The 23,200-nt window shown below is 48.2% G+C and overlaps 2 protein-coding genes across 18 annotated transcripts in view; one reads left to right on the top strand and one right to left on the bottom strand.

Annotated features, from left to right (window-relative positions):
* The window catches only part of LOC121000846 (gastrula zinc finger protein XlCGF17.1-like), a 137,752-nt gene extending 126,174 nt beyond the window's left edge, over nt 1–11,578 (bottom strand). For 3 of the 10 annotated variants that reach the window (XM_040431563.1, XM_040431568.1, XM_040431569.1), the window contains exons 1-4: nt 8,676–8,712; nt 8,120–8,224; nt 7,913–8,036; nt 7,769–7,833 (exon numbers count right to left, since the gene is read on the bottom strand). In XM_040431563.1, the coding sequence (XP_040287497.1) occupies nt 7,769–7,802 (34 nt within the window). In that variant the 5' untranslated portion in view covers nt 7,803–7,833; nt 7,913–8,036; nt 8,120–8,224; nt 8,676–8,712. The other 7 variants (XM_040431571.1, XM_040431570.1, XM_040431566.1 and 4 more) reach the window with 6 other exon arrangements.
* The window catches only part of LOC121000837 (gastrula zinc finger protein XlCGF26.1-like), an 800,859-nt gene that overhangs the window by 393,614 nt on the left and 384,045 nt on the right, over nt 1–23,200 (top strand). The gene's annotated exons all lie outside the window — the stretch shown is intronic.

Genomic DNA, 23,200 nt, shown 5'->3' with positions numbered 1-23,200 from the left:
GGGCTGCCTGAATTCTACAGAAGCGATTAGGATGTAAGGTAGTAATAGGACTGAGGGGGCATGTTTAATAACCAATAAATGAATATAACATCTTATATTTGTATACTGGCGGCGGGGGGGAGGGGGGGGCGATCTGTGGATGGCACAGTTATGGGCTGTGGGGGTCTGTGGATGTCACTGTTATGGGCTGGGGGGGGTCTGTGGATGTCACTGTTATGGGCTGGGGGGGGTCTGTGGATGGCACTGTTATGGGCTGGGGGGGGGTCTGTGGATGGCACATATATAACAGTGCCACCCACAGATCCCCCCAGCCCATAACAGTGCCATCCGCAGATCCCCTCCTGTAACAGTGCCAGCCACAGATCCCCCCCCCCCCTGTAACAGTGTCAGTCATCCACAGATCCCCCCCATAACAGTGTCCGTCATCCACAGATCCCCCCATAACAGTGTCCATCATCCACAGATCCCCCCCATAACAGTGTCCGTCATCCACAGATCCCCCCCATAACAGTGTCCGTCATCCACAGATCCCCCCCATAACAGTGTCCGTCATCCACAGATCCCCCCCATAACAGTGTCCGTCATCCACAGATCCCCCCCATAACAGTGTCCGTCATCCACAGATCCCCCCCCATAACAGTGTCCGTCATCCACAGATCCCCCCCCATAACAGTGTCCGTCATCCACAGATCCCCCCCATAACAGTGTCCGTCATCCACAGATCCCCCCCATACCAGTGTCCGTCATCCACAGATCCCCCCCATAACAGTGTCCGTCATCCACAGATCCCCCCCATAACAGTGTCCGTCATCCACAGATCCCCCCATAACAGTGTCTGTCATCCACAGATCCCCCCCATAACAGTGTCTGTCATCCACAGATCCCCAGTAATAGTGCCATCCACAGACCACCATTAGTTCCAAACCCACCAAACACACAGCACACCTTTTGGTTAAAAATATTTTTTTTCTTATTTTCCTCCCCAAAAACCTAGGTGCGTCTTATGGGCCGGTGCGTCTTATAGGGCGAAAAATACGGTAATATGATTTATTAAATTCATGAAAAAGAATTATTAATAAAATCATTAAAAAAAAAAGTATTTTAAAAGTATTTGGGCAAAAAGGCAGTTTCGGTTTCGGTTTTCGGTCAAGGGCATTCTGAATTTTCGGTTTTGGTTTCGGACCAGAATTTTCATTTCGGTTCACCCCTATATGCCTCTGCTCTTTCTGCCCATGGAACTAAAAAGGCCCTGGTGTGATTGGCTTTAATTCTATCTGGACCAGGAACTATTTGCGAATTACAGAATTATTGGATTGCAGTCTTCAGCCACCTCGCCATGGTGTTCTCTGAGACCTTCTTCTCCTTGTTCCTTCCTGAGAACTGTATGAACAGATTTGGATCTTATCTCCAGGATCTCAAGGCATCTAAATATTTCCTATTAATCTTTTGACATCTAAGATGTGGAATCACCGTTGTGAGGGGATGCATTGAAAAAATGGAAAAAACATCTCTTGTTTAAGGTGAAAAGCTGAGGCAATTTTAGGGAGGAAGGCAGGATACACTTTTATGATCTTATTGAAATCTTTGAGATAAGACTCACCGATGCAAAGGGGCTGTAATTTCCCGACCCTACGGGCCAAGGTAATGGCATCTGGGAAAACAGTTTTAAGGGACAAGAATCTCAAACTCAACTCCTCAAGAGTATCGCAGAGACCCCTTAAGTTAGGTCCCAAAGAGGAATGGACTGTTTTAGGGCCGGTCTGATCCAGGATGTAGCCTTAATGAACATTTTGATCCATCTATAGTCTGCAAGGGGAAGGTCCAGAAAACAACCCAGGGCTGAGATCTGTACCTTTAGGCTCCTGGGTCTAATGCCATTATCATATACTGTCACACTTCGGTGTTTGTGGGGAAGGGGGGGGGGGGGGCACCACACCGAGCATAGGAGGGACAGGGGTGAGGGAATAAGGGAAAGAGCAGGACACCTCCGAGAGCAACCCTAATCAAAGTCCTGACTATCCGACAGGCTGTTCACCCGCCGGAACAGCCTGCCGCTAATGTAAAAGTAGCCTAAAAAGGAACCGAACAGATTCGTAGCAGGAGCAAAATCTCTTTCAAACTTCCCTGTAAACTGGTGAGGAAACTTCCTTGGGACTCTGCTGTAATGCTGTAAGGTAGATGTTACTCTGTTTGACAATCCCTGAATTTTCAGGATTTCCCTCTCAGGATTCAAGCTTTCAGGATTTCTGCATCTGGACCTTTCGATACAGAAGAGGGCCCTGGAGAAGAACAATATTTTATCTTAGATAAAGAGGTTCTGGGTCTTCCAGAAATAAATACTTCAGGATCGGGAACCAGCTGTGCTTTGGACAGAATTAAGTAACTGGAATGACACTGGTTGGTTTTAACCATATATTCTTCAGGACGGCCGGGATAAAAGGAAAAGGAGGAAATGAGCATGCTAGGCCCATATTCTATTCCTGAGCACCTCACCCCTTTTTGCTGGTATCCATAGGGACTTACATTCCAAAGAATCCCTCATTACAGGTTTTCTGGGAAAGTCCACGAAAGTAAAGCCTGTCTTCTCACTCTGGATAAAAGGATTTTTCCCATGGCACAAAGAAGCCAACCACGGTCCAGATGTTAATGGTAAGAAAAGATCTTTATTTCAGGTTTACTTTATTGCGTAAAGATCCTTTCTTACCATTAACATTTGGACCGTGGTTGGGTCCTTTGCACCGTGGGAAAAATCCTTTTACGCTTTCAAAATTCGCAACTTCTTGGGGACTCCAGGTATCTCCGATAAGAAGATTTCCCTCCGTGGCTGCAGGTCCACCACTAACTGGGATTCCAGTATACAGTCGTGGCCAAAAGTTTTGAGAATTACATAAATATTGGAAATTGGAAAAGTTGCTGCTTAAGTTTTTATAATAGCAATTTGCATATACTCCAGAATGTTATGAAGAGTGATCAGATGAATTGCATAGTCCTTCTTTTCCATGAAAATTAACTAAATCCCCAAAAAACCTTTCCACTGCATTTCATTGCTGTCATTAAAGGACCTGCTGAGATCATTTCAGTAATCGTCTTGTTAACTCAGGTGAGAATGTTGACGAGCACAAGGCTGGAGATCATTATGTCAGGCTGATTGGGTTAAAATGGCAGACTTGACATGTTAAAAGGAGGGTGATGCTTGAAATCATTGTTCTTCCATTGTTAACCATGGTGAGCTGCAAAGAAACGTGTGCAGCCATCATTGCGTTGCATAAAAATGGCTTCACAGGCAAGGATATTGTGGCTACTAAGATTGCACCTCAATCAACAATTTATAGGATCATCAAGAACTTCAAGGAAAGAGGTTCAATTCTTGTTAAGAAGGCTTCAGGGCGTCCAAGAAAGTCCAGCAAGCGCCAGGATCGTCTCCTAAAGAGGATTCAGCTGCGGGATCGGAGTGCCACCAGTGCAGAGCTTGCTCAGGAATGGCAGCAGGCAGATGTGAGCGCATCTGCACGCACAGTGAGGAAGACTTTTGAAAGATGGCCTGGTGTCAAGAAGGGCAGCAAAGAAGCCACTTCTCTAAAAAAAAAACCATCAGGGACAGATTGATCTTCTGCAGAAAGTATGGTGAATGGACTGCTGAGGACTGGGGCAAAGTCATATTCTCCGATGAAGCCTCTTTACGATTGTTTGGGGCATCTGGAAAAAGGCTTGTCCGGAGAAGAAAAGGTGAGCGCTACCATCAGTCCTGTGTCCTGAGACCATTCATGTGTGGGGTTGCTTCTCATCCAAGGGAGTGGGCTCACTGACAATTTTGACCAAAAACACAGCCATGAATAAAGAATGGTACCAAAACACCCTTCAACAGCAACTTCTTCCAACAATCCAACAACAGTTTGGTGAAGAACAATGCATTTTCCAGCACGATGGAGCACCGTGCCATAAGGCAAAAGTGATAACTAAGTGGCTCGGGGACCAAAACGTTGACATTTTGGGTCCATGACCTGGAAACTCCCCAGATCTTAATCCCATTGAGAACTTGTGGTCAATCCTCAAGAGGCGGGTGGACAAACAAAAACCCACGAATTCTGACAAACTCCAATAAGTGATTATGAAAGAATGGGTTGCTATCAGTCAGGAATTGGCCCAGAAGTTGATTGAGAGCATGCGCAGTCGGATTGCAGAGGTCCTGAAAAAGAAGGGCCAACACTGCAAATACTGACTCTTTGCATAAATGTCATGTAATTGTCGATAAAAGCCTTTGAAACGTATGAAGTGCGTGTAATTATATTTCACTGCATCACAGAAACAACTGAAACAAAGATCTAAAAGCAGTTTAGCAGCAAACTTTTTGAAAACTAATATTTTTGTCATTCTCAAAACTTTTGGCCACGACTGTACATCTTGATGAGCTTCTACTAGAGTTGTGCCTACAGGTAGCACAACCACTAAAGGTGAGCCTTGTACTGGAACCATTTCTCTACGGTATTACCCTATGGTGCTGGATAAACAGCACAAATAAAAGCCTGAGGATTTGCTCTCACTCTGGGAAGAAGAATTGTTTGGTTGAGGCAATAAGAATCAATTTCTGGAGAGAACAGATGTGAAACTGGCTCCAAAGAACTGTGGAGATGCAGAAGGTCATTAACCCCAAGATGTTCATAGATTCCTATAATAAGCAGTGGCTCTTTCTCCAGAAGACTGATATTTTCCCCTGTATCATCTCATATTTGAGAATTGGCAGAAATGAGTGTTTGTCAAGAAAAATCTTCCTGGCGTCTGGAGAGAAATCTAATTTCTTGATGTTCACGATCCAACAATTCTCCAAAAATCCACAATTTATAGGTACTTTGGAGAATTGGAGTGGATTCTGACATCAAGAGAAAATTGTCCAAACGATGGAACTATGATGATATTTCTTTCTCTGAGGAAGGCCAGGATCTCTACTACCAGGTTTTTGAAAAGTCACTGGGCAGAGGGTGCCCACAGAGAGGGCTCTGAGTGCCGCCCCTGGAACCAGCACCATAGGTTCGCCACCACTGATCTAGGCTGTTCTGACTTTTAGGAAATGTTGGGCGCAGTGGTTATGTTAGTGCAGGTAGAGTTACCAAGCTCCGGACAGCCCAGACAGACTACCAGTAGAGAGGATCGTGTGATCCACCGACAAGAATGAGCAGCTCCCATAGTTTTGTTGTCCACCACCTAGACACAGGTGGCCCCTTAATTACACCCCCGTCTCTGCCCAGACCTTTTTCAGACATTCAGCAGAAGGAAATCTGACATCATGGCGTCCATTATGTGTCCTGTCATTGACAGTCAGCTACTGTAATCTTCGTTTGCAGGGATGTCCTGATTGGGAAACCTGGACTACTACAGACTGGAACTGTATCGTCTTTAGTGACAATTCTAGGTCCTCTTTGGGTTCCAGTATGGAGGTCTCCTGGTGAGCGCTTCAATCCTTTGCTATGGAGCGACATACTGCCCTAACTGCTGGTGTGATGATGGTGGGAGCCATCGCTTACAACAGTCAGTGACCCCTAGTAGTGGTCCGAGGGGCACTAACAGCTCAGCGATATGTGCAGGACATCCTGCCGCCACATGTATTCTTCTCAGCACTTTTCAGCTGGATATGCTTGCCTGCGCACAGCGAGGCTTCCCCAGGAAGGTCTCCTCCTGTTTTATTACCTATAAAGCATTTATGGGTGTTGAGGAACGGTTGAGACGTATGCATATATCCATGCATGCCTGCAAACACGTGCGGTCATGTATGGTATATATCTGCATACATTAACCACAGCATCATGGGACGATGTGCGCAGATGTGCCCAGCATCTGCGCACGTCTGCCCATGGTGATCCCCAGGGGCTCATGGTGGCCCTTGTGGGAAATATGTGGTCCCTGGAAGCTGTGCCCTCTTATAATCCCCCTTATATATAGATGTGCCCCCTTATAGTTAGTATATATTTCCTGTATGACCGTGTATATATTGGCCCTGTATGGCAAGTGGGGACATATGCATGTCCCCTGTATGTGATGCCCCAGATATATGCGAGGGTGTGTGTATATATAGATATGTGTGTATGTATTTGCACACGTGTCTATGTATATACACTTATGTCAGCATGACAGTATGTATGTGGGCTTATTGCTGCCCATTCATACCCCGGTTTTGTATGTGTTTATAGATGTGCCCCAAGCATCTGTGGATATATATATATGCAATTCCAACTGTTATCAACAGAGTTGTTTAGAGAAAAACTTGTGCTGATAGCCTGTAGGATAACAGCTGATTAGCATCTAGTCCCCTTTTGTTCAGGCCCCTTACAATCAGACTCTCTGGCACCGTTCGTGAGAGGGCCTTCTAACCAGAGACATCATAACCTGTTTTTCCACACCTCTGCCCCATGGCCATGCCCATTACTCCCAGCATTTTTGGGACTAGGAGGGGGGACTAAGGCACACTATGATGTCACATGCCTGAGGAAGGAGGAGGGGGTTGCTTTTGGGCTATAAAACCCCAAACCGGACAGAGGTGCCTTCTCTTGCAACCAGACTAGATTCAGAGACGCATGGGAGAGAGGAGCTCCATGATGACCACCTGGATAAGGCCTAAGTATCACCCCTGGTCCTGTAACCCCTATATTTGTGTCCCTGATGTGCACCTTGGGCCCTGCCTTATAACCCTTGACCCTGATTTACCCTTGCCGTGTTACTGGACACCCTGATCCCCCAAACCCTTGCCTTATTGTATCCTTGTTTGTACCCCTGATCCTGTGCCACTGGTTCCCCTGATTGTATTTGTGGTTCAGTTACACCCCCCTGATGACCCCCACTGTATCTCCACCGTGTAACCCTTTCCCTACCCTGATTAACCCCTAATATTCATCCTTTTTAGCTTCTTTACTCCCTCCTCTGCAGCTCTGGTCTCTTCATTCTCTGTGGTGGGCAGCAGCTCATCCCATGTGACCATCAAGCACCTGCATCTCCCAGGAGTGCGCTGCAGCCAGCTCTTCCTAAGCCCCTCCCCCCGTGTAGAGATACAGCTATATACCTCCATGAATATACAAGTAGGGATGAATGAAAGGAGTCTGCACTGCTTCTCCACGAGATGACTGCACCGGCACTGACAGGAGGAGGGAGCAGAGAAGATACTGAGCATGTGTCCATCCCTGAATGCAGGAGAAGGTGGACCAGAAACCTAGTCACAGAAGAAACAGCAGGGGGCGCTACCAGAAGGAAAATGTACTGTACATAAAAATACTACCAATATTATTACTGCATGTACATAGTAATAAAACTTCATCAGAAATGCCCCAGTCACTGCACTGTGATACTTGTTATGTAATAACCCCTTTAATTATCATGACAACCACAAATGACCCGACAACAGTCCTCGTCTGAGCCTAATGGCTGCAGGTCTCCCAGAGGCTGGACCTGGATATTAGATGGCGGCTCACAGCCAATAACCTTGTACACATGCATCCTCAGCACGGCCGGACATGCTGCAGGTGGTTTCCGTGGAGGAGATCGGCTTCTACCAGACGCGTCCGGACTCGTTCCTCTCAAGGACATAAACCCATTGGTTCCTTATTCCCACCAGTGGTCTCCACAGCCAGAGACTTGTAGGAAGAAGCAGAGAACATGGAGCGTCTGTGGTTGGCTGTAATCCCGCCATCTCCAGCTCATTACACCAGTATAAACCAGTATAAACCTAGAATAGTACTGGATAAAACAAGGCGTCCTCCTACAGAGGAGGAGACATCTCCATTACCTGACCGTCCTGAGGAAGGAGAGGACGCGGACATCTCTCTGGTGTTGTCCTCTGACTGGATCTCTCTGCAGGAGACACAGAGACTGGACTCAGACTTTACAGACAGAGAATTCCAGGACATTGGTATTTAGTCCTGTCCGTTACCTGGAGATGTGAGGGGCTGGTCCTCCTCCATCTTGACCTCCTTGTACAGACCCTTGTGTCCTTCTAAATACTCCCACTCCTCCATGGAGAAATAGACAGCGACATCCTGACACCTTATAGGAACCTGACAACACAATGACACCGTCATCACCCAGACCCCTCCAGTGCTGTGACTGTATAATGTCCCCGCATTCCCGGCGGTGTCACCTCTCCAGTCAGCAGCTCCATCATCTTGTGGACGACTTCTAGGATCTTCTCATTGTTCTTCTCATGTATCAGATTACTAGACGTCTTCTTCACCGTGGAGTAATCCTGTTCATGGAAGACATAATAATAAATGTCACCATGTACATTCCAGAGTCCATCACTTCTACAGCCATGTCCACCTGTAATTACCATAGATAATGGTGTAATGTGACATCATCAGAACCTCTCCAGTCACATCACCTGTAATTACCAAAGATAACGATGTAATGTGACATCATCAGAACCTCTCACCTCTCCAGTCACATCCCCTGTAATTACCATAGATAATGATGTAATGTGACATCATCAGAACCTCTCACCTCTCCAGTCACATCCCCTGTAATTACCATAGATAATAATGTAATGTGACATCATCAGAACCTCTCCAGTCACATCACCTGTAATTACCATAGATAATGGTGTAATGTGACATCATCAGAACCCCTCACCTCTCCAGTCACATCCCCTGTAATTACCATAGATAACGATGTAATGTGACATCATCAGAACCTCTCACCTCTCCAGTAAGCAGGAAGAGTATCTCTAGGGTAAGATCTAATATCCTCTCCGCCATCTTGTGCCCGTCTCCATCCATTATCTGGTACTGATGATGTCATCGGACAATCCTATATCACAGGAACCTGAATGGAAGAAGAGGAGTCAATGTAGAATCCGCATGAAATCCCATAGAAATGCTTATAATGACCGGAGATGATGAGGGACATTTGGGAGAAATCAGAGGAGATGAGGTCTTCTCTCTATTGTCTGGATTAATGAATAGGTCTCGTCAGGGCAGTTCCTCCATGTATGAGGTGACAGCAGTGTAAAGCATGGTGAACCCTGACACTGGCCGCAGTGGTGATACCAGTAATGTAAACCATCATGGCCACAGTGGTCATGTGACACTTATACTGGTATCACTGCTGGGATACATCCTCATAACATGGACGTCTATGGGAGATGACGACCACTGCTGGAGACACTGGTGGACGCCACCCAGGTCCCTCTCCGGCAGAGACTTCAGTGTCCCCGACGTCAGGAGAGCAGCGCATGCGCAGGATGTCAGTGCGGCCTGTGACTGACAGAATACACTGCAATACTGAAGCGTCAACTGCCACAATACACTGCACTACTGAAGCATCAACTGCCACAATACACTGCACTACTGAAGCATCGACTACCACAATACACTGCACTACTGAAGCGTCAACTGCCACAATACACTGCACTACTGAAGCATCAACTGCCACAATACACTGCACTACTGAAGCATCAACTGCCACAATACACTGCACTACTGAAGCATCAACTGCCACAATACACTGCACTACTGAAGCGTCAACTGCCACAATACACTGCACTACTGAAGCGTCAACTGCCACAATACACTGCACTACTGAAGCATCAACTGCCACAATACACTGCACTACTGAAGCATCAACTGCCACAATACACTGCACTACTGAAGCATCAACTGCCACAATACACTGCACTACTGAAGCGTCAACTGCAACAATACACTGCACTACTGAAGCGTCAACTGCCACAATACACTGCACTACTGAAGCATCAACTGCCACAATACACTGCACTACTGAAGCATCAACTGCCACAATACACTGCACTACTGAAGCATCAACTGCCACAATACACTGCACTACTGAAGCATCAACTGCCACAATACACTGCCACAATACACTGCACTACTGAAGCATCGACTGCCACAATACACTGCACTACTGAAGCGTCAACTGCCACAATACACTGCACTACTGAAGCATCAACTGCCACAATACACTGCACTACTGAAGCATCAACTGCCACAATACACTGCACTACTGAAGCATCAACTGCCACAATACACTGCACTACTGAAGCGTCGACTGCCACAATACACTGCACTACTGAAGCGTCGACTGCCACAATACACTGCACTACTGAAGCGTCAACTGCCACAATACACTGCACTACTGAAGCGTCAACTGCCACAATACACTGCACTACTGAAGCATCGACTGCCACAATACACTGCACTACTGAAGCGTCAACTGCCACAATACACTGCACTACTGAAGCGTCAACTGCCACAATACACTGCACTACTGAAGCATCGACTGCCACAATACACTGCACTACTGAAGCATCAACTGCCACAATACACTGCACTACTGAAGCATCAACTGCCACAATACACTGCACTACTGAAGCATCAACTGCCACAATACACTGCACTACTGAAGCGTCAACTGCCACAATACACTGCACTACTGAAGCGTCAACTGCAACAATACACTGCACTACTGAAGCATCAACTGCCACAATACACTGCACTACTGAAGCATCAACTGCCACAATACACTGCACTACTGAAGCATCAACTGCCACAATACACTGCACTACTGAAGCATCAACTGCCACAATACACTGCACTACTGAAGCATCAACTGCCACAATACACTGCACTACTGAAGCATCAACTGCCACAATACACTGCACTACTGAAGCGTCAACTGCCACAATACACTGCACTACTGAAGCGTCAACTGCAACAATACACTGCACTACTGAAGCATCAACTGCAACAATACACTGCACTACTGAAGCATCAACTGCCACAATACACTGCACTACTGAAGCGTCAACTGCCACAATACACTGCACTACTGAAGCGTCAACTGCCACAATACACTGCACTACTGAAGCGTCAACTGCCACAATACACTGCACTACTGAAGCGTCAACTGCCACAATACACTGCACTACTGAAGCATCAACTGCCACAATACACTGCACTACTGAAGCACCAACTGCCACAATACACTGCACTACTGAAGCATCAACTTCCACAGACATCACACACTGCACTACTGAAGCACCAGCTGTGACAGACATCATACACTGCACTACTGAAGCATCAGCTGTGACAGACATCACACACTGCACTACTGAAGCACCAGCTGTGACAGACATCATACACTGCACTACTGAAGCCCCAGCTGTGACAGACATCATACACTGCACTACTGAAGCATCAGCTGTGACAGACATCACACACTGCACTACTGAAGCATCAGCTGTGACAGACATCACACACTGCACTACTGAAGCACCAGCTGTGACAGACATCATACACTGCACTACTGAAGCCCCAGCTGTGACAGACATCACACACTGCACTACTGAAGCACCAGCTGTGACAGACATCATACACTGCACTACTGAAGCACCAGCTGTGACAGACATCACACACTGCACTACTGAAGCATCAGCTGTGACAGACATCACACACTGCACTACTGACTGCGGCCCCCGGCTCCCCGGTACCTGCTCCTCCTCAGGCCGGGGCTCTCCCTCCCGCTGTCCGGACATCAGAGCCTCTTTACAGGACGTTTCCAGCAGAACTTCCTCTTTCCCTCAGGTTCCTGGAGGTTTCCTCTCCCAGCATGCTTTGCGGTGTGACGTCACAGGGCTGGCCCCGCCCGGCATACTGGTCAGTCAGCACTAGCCCCGCCCCCTACACCTCCGGCGGCCATGTTAGTACACCCAGACATGGCTCCTGCTCCTCTCCTCACATCACTGAGGGCCACAGGCGCTTCCCTCACCATCTCCAGAGCCCCAAACACTGGGAGCGGCCAGCACAGCCGTATCTAAGCCTCTCATGTGAGATACAGCCTGCTGAGCCTGGATCACAGCTTCTCTTGTGTGATACTGTCTGCTGAGCTGTGTATCTAATCCTATCCTGTGTGATACTGTCTGCTGAGCTGTGTATCTAATCCTATCCTGTGTGATACTGTCTGCTGAGCTGTGTATCTAATCTGTCCTGTGTGATACTGTATGCTGAGCTGTGTATCTAATCCTATCCCGTGTGATACTGTCTGCTGCGCTGTGTATCTAATCCTCTCCTGTGTGATACTGTCTGCTGAGCTGTGTATCTAATCCTATCCCGTGTGATACTGTCTGCTGCGCTGTGTATCTAATCCTATCCTGTGTGATACTGTCTGCTGAGCTGTGTATCTAATCCTATCCTGTGTGATACTGTCTGCTGAGCTGTGTATCTAATCCTATCCTGTGTGATACTGTCTGCTGAGCTGTGTATCTAATCCTCTCCTGTGTGATACTGTCTGCTGGACTGTGTATCTAATCCTATCCTGTGTGATACTATCTGCTGAGCCGTGTATCTAATCCTATCCCCTGTGATACTGTCTGCTGAGCGGTGTATCTAATCCTATCCCCTGTGATACTGTCTGCTGAGCGGTGTATCTAATCCTATCCCCTGTGATACTGTCTGCTGAGCTGTGTATCTAATCCTCTCCTGTGTGATACTGTCTGCTGAGCTGTGTATCTAATCCTCTCCTGTGTGATACTGTCTGCTGAGCTGTGTATCTAATCCTATCCTGTGTGATACTCCCTGCTGAGCTGTGTATCTAATCCTCTCCTGTGTGATACTCCCTGCTGAGCTGTGTATCTAATCCTCTCCTGTGTGATACTGTCTGCTGAGCTGTGTATCTAATCCTATCCTGTGTGATACTGTCTGCTGGACTGTGTATCTAATCCTATCCTGTGTGATACTGTCTGCTGAGCTATGTATCTAATCCTATCCCGTGTGATACTGACTGCTGTGCTGTGTATCTAATCCTATCCTGTGTGATACTGTCTGCTGAGCTGTGTATCTAATCCTATCCCGTGTGATACAGTCTGCTGAGCTGTGTATCTAATCCTATCCTGTGTGATACTGTCTGCTGAGCTGTGTATCTAATCCTCTTCTGTGTGATACTGTCTGCTGAGCTGTGTATCTAATCCTATCCTGTGTGATACTGTCTGCTGAGCTGTGTATCTAATCCTATCCTGTGTGATACCGTCTGCTGAGCTGTGTATCTAATCCTATCCTGTGTGATACTGTCTGCTGGACTGTGTATCTAATCCTATCCTGTGTGATACTATCTGCTGAGCCGTGTATCTAATCCTATCCCCTGTGATACTGTCTGCTGAGCTGTGTATCTAATCCTATCCCCTGTGATACTGTCTGCTGAGCTGTGTATCTAATCCTCTTCTGTGTGATACTGTCTGCTGAGCTGTGTATCTAATCCTATCCTGTGTGATACTGTCTGCTGAGCTGTGTATCTAATCCTATCCTGTGTGATACTGTCTGCTGAGCTGTGTATCTAATCTTATACTGTGTGATACCGTCTGCTGAGCTGTGTATCTAATCCTATCCTGTGTGATACTGTCTGCTGGACTGTGTATCTAATCCTATCCTGTGTGATACTATCTGCTGAGCCGTGTATCTAATCCTATCCCCTGTGATACTGCCTGCTGAGCTGTGTATCTAATCCTATCCCCTGTGATACTGTCTGCTGAGCTGTGTATCTAATCCTATCCCGTGTGATACTGTCTGCTGAGCTGTGTATCTAATCCTCTCCTGTGTGATACTGTCTGCTGAGCTGTGTATCTAATCCTCTCCTATGTGATACTGTCTGCTGAGCTGTGTATCTAATCCTATCCTGTGTGATACTGTCTGCTGAGCTGTGTATCTAATCCTATCCTGTGTGATACTGTCTGCTGAGCTGTGTATCTAATCCTATCCTGTGTGATACTGTCTGCTGAGCTGTGTATCTAATCCCATCCTGTGTGATACTGTCTGCTGAGCTGTGTATCTAATCCTATCCTGTGATACTGTCTGCTGAGCTGTGTATCTAATCCTATCCTGTGATACTGTCTGCTGAGCTGTGTATCTAATCCTCTCCTGTGTGATACTGTCTGCTGAGCTGTGTATCTAATCCTATCCTGTGTGATACTGTCTGCTGAGCTGTGTATCTAATCCTAATCTGTGTGATACTGTCTGCTGAGCTGTGTATCTAATCCTATCCTGTGTGATACTGTCTGCTGAGCTGTGTATCTAATCTTATCCTGTGTGATTCTGTCTGCTGAGCTGTGTACCTAATCCTCTCCTGTGTGATACTGCCTGCTGAGCTGTGTATCTAATCCTATCCTGTGTGATACTGTCTGCTGAGCTGTGTATCTAATCCTCTCCTGTGTGATACTCCCTGCTGAGCTGTGTATCTAATCCTGTCCTGTGTGATACTCCCTGCTGGGCTTTGTATCTAATCCTCTGTTGTGTGATACAGGAGGAGCTGATCACATGGTACAGTCCCCCCCGTCCCCTCATTGGTATAGTCCTCACCCGCCGGTCCCTTCTTTCACCCTAGTGTTAGGTTTGCCCGTTTCTGGCGGGGGAACATCCTGCCGGATCCGGACTAACGCTCGCACACGTCTGCTTCCGGAAGTCTGGCCCGGCCCCATTCATTATAACGGGGGGGACGGGCGGGAGATGCGGCCGCAGCACGGGAAACATGCCGAGAGGCGGCCGGACAGAAACCGCCTGCTGGTCAGTGGAGGAGACCCCTTTACACGCAGCGATCTCCTCCACAGTACGGGCAGCAGGGATCGGTGATGTTGCTCTTCGTCTCCATACAGAACCATTTCTTGCTCTTTGTACAGCAGGATCTGCTGCCGCTAAGAAGGATTGCGGCGTCATGAGAAACAATCCGCGCGTTGTGCTCCGTTATCCGGTAGTCAAGGGCACATTTACAATGGCAGGTTATTGCTGACGACGGCTCATTAGCCATAATTTGCCCGAACCAAGGGGCCTAAGGCTGATGTTGTCCATCTGTCGGTCGCCCCATCGCCAATAAAGCCCAAACCAGACAGCACCAGTAACAGGTAAACCAGGAGCCATCAGCACCGAACCAGTAACAGGGGACACGGTGCAGGGAAATCAGAGTAATGAGGGGGTGCAGGTCACCGTGGAGCCCCCCACTATTCTCTGACCCCAGGGGAACCGCAGCAGTGTAGCATGGTCCATGACCTTAGGGAGGTGAACAAGATGATCTTTGATGTACAGAACACCCACACCTTACTTCACCAAGGGCCACCGACTTCTTCTTCTTCTCCAGTGGTTGACGTGGCCAGAGGTTTTTCCTTCCTGCCCCTGGAGGAGACCGGTCACTAATTGCTGGAGCAGCCGACCTCAGGGTGCAGCAATGTCACCATTCGCCTTCTCAGAAGAAATGTCCCAGGTTCTGGGGGTGTGAAGACCACATTACCCTACAACACAACTTCTGCAGTATCTCCCCGAGACCCCAGACAGAAGGGAGGCCATATGCAGAGTACCAGTACCCACTACAGTATATCACTAAGGGCCGTGTGGGCTCCTGCTGGGAATGGACCCCCAGTGCCTCTAGCTGCAGGTTCTGTACAAGGCTCTGACCTCACGGGGACAACAAGGTCTACTGACACGGACAGGACAGGACAGACTTTCAGCTCCAGCCTCCGCTTTACCTGACTACAATACGTGGACAAGAGGTAATAACCGAGCTCCATGGAAAAACCTCCGACCGTTAGGTGACTACTCCTAACATCCAGACACAATAATTAGGGCTTCTCCTTCACATGTGAGAGATGTAACCGCAGCAGCCACACCGAAATACAAGGCGACTGACATAGTCCTGGACCAGCCGCTGACAATCCAAATTTCATAAGTAGTCGAGGAAATGAGAACAAAACACATCTCCGCTGCCAGGTGGACACAGTACGAGGTGGCACTGCCAACGCCGTTAGGAAGAACCATCAGACAAGGTCTGGGTTAGATGACCAGATAATCAGCATTATTGTATTGAATTGCTGAAAATTGAAAAGCAGGAGCTGGAGAAACTCCAATCTCTAACTTTGAATTTTTGGTAGATGGATCCCGGTACCACCATGAAGGAAGTCCATGGACTGGGTAGGCAGTCACTACCCTACCCTCCTGCTTAGCATAGAAAGCATAGCTACAGGTATTCACTGCAACATGTACAATGGCTCAAGTTCTCACAGCTAATACATACACACACTGCAGGTAGGTCTTTGGGGTGGCAGAAGACTATGGTCCCATCTACAAACTGGATTCCAAAAAAGTTGGGACACTATACAAATCGTGAATAAAAACTGAATGCAATGATGTGGAGGTGCCAACTTCTAATATTTTATTCAGAATAGAACATAAATCACGGAACAAAAGTTTAAACTGAGAAAATGTACCATTTTAAGGGAAAAATATGTTGAATCAGAATTTCATGGTGTCAACAAATCCCCAAAAAGTTGGGACAAGGCCATTTTCACCAGTGTGTGGCATCTCCCCTTCTTCTTACAACACTCAACTGGGGACCGAGGAGACCAGTTTCTCAAGTTTAGAAATAGGAATGCTCTCCCATTCTTGTCTAATACAGGCCTCTAACTGTTCAATCGTCTTGGGCCTTCTTTGTTGCACCTTCCTCTTTATGATGCGCCAAATGTTCTCTATAGGTGAAAGATCTGGTCTGCAGACTGGCCATTTCAGTACCCGGATCCTTCTCCTCCGCAGCCATGATGTTGTGATTGATGCAGAATGTGGTCTGGCATTATCTCGTTGAGAAATGCAGGGTCTTCCCTGAAAGAGATGACGTCTGGATGGGAGCAGATGTTGTTCTAGAACCTGAATATATTTTTCTGCATTGATGGTGCCTTTCCAGACATGCAAGCTGCCCATGCCACACGCACTCATGCAACCCCATACCATCAGAGATGCAGGCTTCTGAACTGAGTGTTGTTAACAACTTGGGTTGTCCTTGTCCTCTTTGGTCCAGATGACATGGCGTCCCAGATTTCCAAAAAGAACTTTGAATCGTGACTCGTCTGACCACAGAACAGTCTTCCATTTTGCCACACTCCATGTTAAATGATCCCTGGCCCAGTGAAAACGCCTGAGCTTGTGGATCTTGCTTAGAAATGGCTTCTTCTTTGCACTGTAGAGTTTCAGCTGGCAACGGCGGATGGCACGGTGGATTGTGTTCACTGACAATGGTTTCTGGAAGTATTCCTGAGCCCATTCTGTGATCTCCTTTACAGTAGCATTCCTGTTTGTGGTGCAGTGTCGTTTAAGGGCCCAGAGATCACGGGCATCCAGTATGGTTTTACCGCCTTGACCCTTATGCACAGAGATTGTTCCAGATTCTCTGAATCTTCGGATGATGTTATGCACAGTTGATGATGATAGATGCAAAGTCTTTGCAATTTTTCGCTGGGTAACACCTTTCTGATATTGCTCCACTATCTTTCTGCGCAACATTGTGGGAATTGGTGATCCTCTACCCATCTTGGCTTCTGAGAGACACTGCCACTCTGAGAAGCTCTTTTTATACCCAATCATGTTGCCAATTGACCTAATTAGTGGTAATTGGTCTTCCAGCTCTTCGTTATGCTCAAATTTACTTTTTCCAGCCTCTTATTGCTACTTGTCCCAACTTTTTGGGGATTTGTTGACACCGTGAAAATTGGAATCAACGTATTTTTACTTTAAAATGATACATTTACTCGGATTAAACGTTTGATCTGTCATCTACGTTCTATTACAAATAAAATATTGACATTTGCCATCTCCACATCATTGCATTCAGTTTTTATTTACAATTTGTTTAGTGTCCCAACTTTTTTGGAATCCGGTTTGTAGAAGAGCAGAGACTTTGTGGAATCAGCAGATAAACCCATTAAAACTGTAGAGGCTATTGGGGTAGTGATCATCAAGGTACAAACACCCGAGGCAGGGGGTAATGCCTTTGCTGACGCAGCAGCCTGAGCAGCCACTCTGAAGCCCTAATAGAGGCCTACTGAGGAACCAAGTCCGACTGATATCTCTCTACTGGACAAGGCAGTAGATGTCTGGTTGTGTAGAGTGGAAGCAGCAACAGTTTGGAACATGATGGACAAGGGAGGACATGTGGGGGAGTAGAAGTGGCAGCAGCAGCACAGTATGGGACCTGACGGACAAGACTGGAGATGCACAGCTGTGTAGGGGTAGTAGTAGCGGCAGCAGCAGTACAGTATGGAACATGATGGACAAGGGAGGACATGTGGGGGGAGTAGAAGTGGCAGTTGCACAGTATGGAACCTGACGGACAAGACTGGAGATGCACAGCTGTGTAGGGGTAGTAGTAGCGGCAGCAGCAGTACAGTATGGAACATGATGGACAAGGGAGGACATGTGGGGGGAGTAGAAGTGGCAGTTGCACAGTATGGAACCTGACGGACAAGACTGGAGATGCGCAGCTGTGTAGGGGTAGTAGTAGCGGCTGCAGCAGTACAGTATGGAACATGATGGACAAGAGAGGACATGTGGGGGGAGTAGTAGCGGCAGCAGCACAGTATGGAACCTGACGGACAAGACTGGAGATGCGCAGCTGTGTAGGGGTAGTAGTAGCGGCAGCAGCAGTACAGTATGGAACATGATGGGCAAGCATCGTCCTGCTGTGACTGAGATGATGAGTAAGCAGTCCCATCCACAGTCATCCTTTTTCTATGCTGTAACATGCGGCCACCTACCAGAGGTGAGGGAGAGCTGTGACCTGTTACTACAGGTCGGACGGCTGGTGCTGACAGTGCTGCTGCTACCTCCACTGCAGCCACCCACATTCTCACTGGAGACTGACATGGTACGGGTGCTTCCTCTTACATTACCCATCCACTGAACTCTGTCTTTTTAAGAACGGAGGCACCTGTCGCGGCCTATGGTGTGCGCTGTGACACTGTTGCTACACTTGCCGTTGCCCGCGGCAACATGTTGCTGTGTGTGCATGCGGTGGCAGTGTCTCGGCCTTCTGGGTGATTGCCGTGACATGGTTGCCACGCATGTTGTTGCTTGCGGCAATGTGTAGCTTTCTATGCTTGTGTGTGCACTTCCGCTTTAAGTGGCTTCCTTCCCTTGTCTGGTGTTGGAAGGGTTAACTCCCTTCCTAGTGTTCTGTGAACACTGGGTTCTGTGTGTGCGGCTGCTTGGGCTTTTTAGTCTCTGCTGGAGGCCTGTAGCTGAGTTGTACTCCAGCCTTGGTGTGTGCGGAGTTAAGCTCCTTGTCTGGCTTCACCATCTGTCCAGTGAGGGCCACCCTTGTGGTCATCGATGTTCTATGTTATCACGGTGTCTCCTTCCCTTCCTGTCCCTTTGTGTATGGAGTGGGTTTTGATCAGGGTGTTGTATGTCTATTTTTGGTGTTACATGTCTGGTGGGGTTTGGTTTCCAGTATGTTTTTATGACATTCCCCTGTCTCACATTTATTGCAGCTATGGTGTCCTGGGTCCCTGTGTGGTTCGTGGTCTGTGCTGTGTCCTTTAATGTTGGTGTGGACACTAGCACTTGTGCACGGGTTCCAGCCAGTGTGTCTGTGGCAGGTAAGTGTGTTACTGGTTTCACTTACCTGCCATCTCCATATGCTGTATGTGTTCCCCTCTCCTTGGAGCCTGGCCTCAGATAGAGACTCCTGTTCTTCCGTATTGAGGATAAACAGGTCGTCTCTCCCCTGCTCCTTAGTGAGGGATTACCAGGGCGACTTAGGGTTTCTAGGAATCCTGAGTATGAGCCGTCCCACCATCGGGGTTCTCTCATACAGTGAGGAGTCAGGGAGAGGATTAGGGACGCGGTAGGAGATGACCTGCTCCCTTATCACTTCTTTTTGGCCAGGCTGATCCCCTTTACCCTTTGACACCGCATGGTGGGGGGTTTCCCTCACTTCCCGCCGTGACCGCACCATTGCACCTGCACTGGTTATTCCAACCACAAGGCCCACAGCTAACTGCCAGACGTTAGAGGAGATCTCCTGCCTGTACAAGTCATTCTTTCCTCATCCATTGGCCAGAGCTCTATTTCGGGACTCTTTCGCATGCCAGAAAACTTTCATGGGCGTAGAGGACCCAATTCATATTTAAACTGGGTTGTATTAACCATCTGCCAATGTACGGCCTACCGCCCACCCAAAACCTTAGTCTAAATTACTTTCTGGACCCAGGAGCCGTCAGTGGCCGTACATCGCTGAGATGCCTATAGGTCCAGTGCTCTCCTAATTCAGCAAACCCTTTCCTCTGGTGCCAGGTGAATGAGTAGAAGGACTAAGGCTACTTTCACACCTGCGTTTAGGTCGGATCCGTCTGGTATCTGCACAGACGGATCCGCTCCTATAATGCAAACGCTTAGATCCGTTCAGAACGGATCCGTTTGCATTACCATGAACAAAAAAAAAAAAATAATAATTTTCTTTTTTTTTTTGTTCATGATAATGCAAACGGATCCGTTTTGACTTTACATTGAAAGTCAATGGGGGACGGATCCGTTTGAAGATTGAGCCATAATGTGTCAACTTCAAACGGATCCGTCCCCATTGACTTACATTGTAAGTCTGGACGGATCCGTTTGCCTCCACACGGCCAGGCGGACACCCGAACGCTGCAAGCTGCGTTCAGGTGTCCGCCTGCTGAGCGGAGCGGAGGACAAACGGAGCCAGACTGATGCATTCTGAGCGGATCCGCGTCCACTCAGAATGCATTAGGGCAGTACGGATCCGTTCGGGGCCGCTTGTGAGAGCCTTCAAACGGAACTCACAAGCGGAGCCCCGAACGCTAGTGTGAAAGTAGCCTTAGCTGGTGGATTGGGGACTACAAGTCCTGCCGCTGAGTCATCTTTCCCATCTGCTGCTTGGGGCCCACATGCCTGCCCAAACCAGGCACACACTGCTTCTGAGCACCAGGAGTTGCATAAGGTACATTTTCCGGAAAAAGGGGAGGTGAAGGGGCAGTGGACTATTTTCGATGAGCACAGATATTTATCTCAAGTGGAGAAGCCAGAGCCACCCTTTGCCTTCTTTGAAACGATCCACAGTTTAACAAGTCCTGACACCATTTTTGTTTCTTTCTTCTCTTCATACTGAGCAGAAGAATGTCTGCACCTTTTTACAGCTGACTGATTGCAAGAACCGAAGACTACGTTTGTTCTGTCAAAAAGCCGTCCACTCTGCTTGGTTTAATACGGTTGATCATGCTGACAGAGCCTCATTAACAATAAAACTCAGTGGCGTACTAAGGGGGGGGGGGGGGGGGGGGGGTCCGCCCCGGGTGCCGACTCTCTGGGGGGTGCCAGAAGCAATGAGCGCTTCCATCAATACAGACAGAAGCGCTCATTGCTGGAGCGCAAGGAGCTGGGTCTTGTCACTCACTGCTCAGCCCCCTGCGCTCCTCCCCTCCCTCAGGCCGGCGGCGCACAGAATGGTGAAGAAGGAAGACTTCTCTCCGCTCCACCATTCAGCCTGCAGACACAGATCACGCTGCTGGCCTGTGTGGGTGGGGCCTGCAGCCTAGAAATCTGCATAATCTCCACCCACACCGTGCTGCAGAGCGATCTGTGCCTGAAGGGAAGAGAGGTATGTGAGCTTAAGGAACGGGACAAGGTGAGTAGTTACTGTGATTTTATTTATTTTTTTAATACAGAGGGGGCACAGAGGGCATTACTATGGAGGGGGCAAAGAGGGCTTTAATGCTATGGAGGGGGCACAGAGGGCATTACCAGTGCACATCTTGCATGATGTATGCAGTCCTGGAACAGCCGTTCGAGGGTGGATTTCTTTGTTCAAGATGTGAGCAAATTACCCGTTTGGAATCGCTAATCGAGTCTCTAAACGAGCGAGTTGCAACACTGAGAGGCATTGACAATTTGCAAAAGAGTTTGCTTCTCACCGAGCAAGCGCTCTATGGGGTAGATGAGGGGGAGGGTGCCAGAGAGGAGGCTGAGGAAAGTGAGGGAGCTAGCTGGGTAACAGTTAGAAAGCGGGGTAGAGGGAAGAGTGCCAGGAGGCTAGCCCTGATCTGACACACCCCAAGAAGTTTGCACGTTTGGCAGATGAGGGGGATGTCAGTCCAGGGACGGCACTGCCGCAGCCGGACACTTCCTCTACCTGTCAGGGGGATGTCAGCTCCGGTAAGCAGGGGACCAGGAGAGCAGGGCAGACGGGTGCTGGTAGTGGGAGACTCCATTATTAGGGGGACAGATAGGGAAATCTGTCACAAAGACCGTGATCGCCGAACAGTGCGCTGTCTTCCTGGCGCTAGAGTTCGACACATGGCGGATCGGGCTGACAGATTACTGGGAGGGGCTGGAGAAGACCCAGCGGTCATGGTCCATATCGGAACCAATGACAAAGTTAGAGGTAGGTGGAGAGTCCTTAAAAATGATTTCAGGGATTTAGGTCAAAAGCTCAAGGCAAGGACCTCAAAGGTAGTATTTTCCGAAATACTGCAGGTACCACGGGCCACACAAGAAAGGCAGCGGGAGATTAGTGAGATTAACAAGTGGCTCCAGAACTGGTGAAGGAAGGAGGGGTTCGGGTTCCTGGAGAACTGGGCGACTTCTCTATCGGCTACAGGCTCCATCGTAGGGACGGGCTGCACCTCAATGGGGAAGGGGCAGCTGTGCTGGGGGAGAAGATGGCTAGAAGGTTGGAGAAGTGTTTAAACTAGGGACTGGGGGGGGGGTAATTACACTATAGGAGGGGAAGATAGTGCAGATAGAGACCGGGGGCAGGTAGTGGGACTGGGGGGAGGGTAATTACATTATAGAAGGGGAAGATAATGCAGATAGAGACCGGGGGCAGGTAGTGGGACTGCGGGGGGAATGGAAGGAGGGACTAGAACAGTTCAGAAGGAAAGGTGTAGGGTAAAAAAATATACATAAACCTCTCAAATGTATGTATACTAATGCCAGAAGCCTGACTAATAAACCGGGGAACTGGAATTAGTGATGTGTGAGGAGGACTATGACAGTGGGAATAACTGAGACACTGCTGGATGATAGCTATGACAGTGGGAATAACTGAGACATGGCTGGATGATAGCTATGACAGTGGGAATAACTGAGACATGGCTGGATGATAGCTATGACAGTGGGAATAACTGAGACATGGCTGGATGATAGCTATGACAGTGGGAATAACTGAGACACGGCTGGATGATAGCTATGACAGTGGTAATAACTGAGACACGGCTGGATGACAGCTATGACAGTGGGAATAACTGAGACACGGCTGGAGGATAGCTATGACAGTGGGAATAACTGAGACACGGCTGGATGATAGCTATGACAGTGGGAATAACTGAGACACGGCTGGATGATAGCTATGACAGTGGGAATAACTGAGACACGGCTGGATGATAGCT

Source organism: Bufo bufo, chromosome 5, assembly GCF_905171765.1.
Source record: "Bufo bufo chromosome 5, aBufBuf1.1, whole genome shotgun sequence".
Taxonomy (NCBI): Eukaryota; Metazoa; Chordata; class Amphibia; order Anura; family Bufonidae; genus Bufo; species Bufo bufo.
This window is presented reverse-complemented; position numbering and strand designations above follow the sequence as displayed.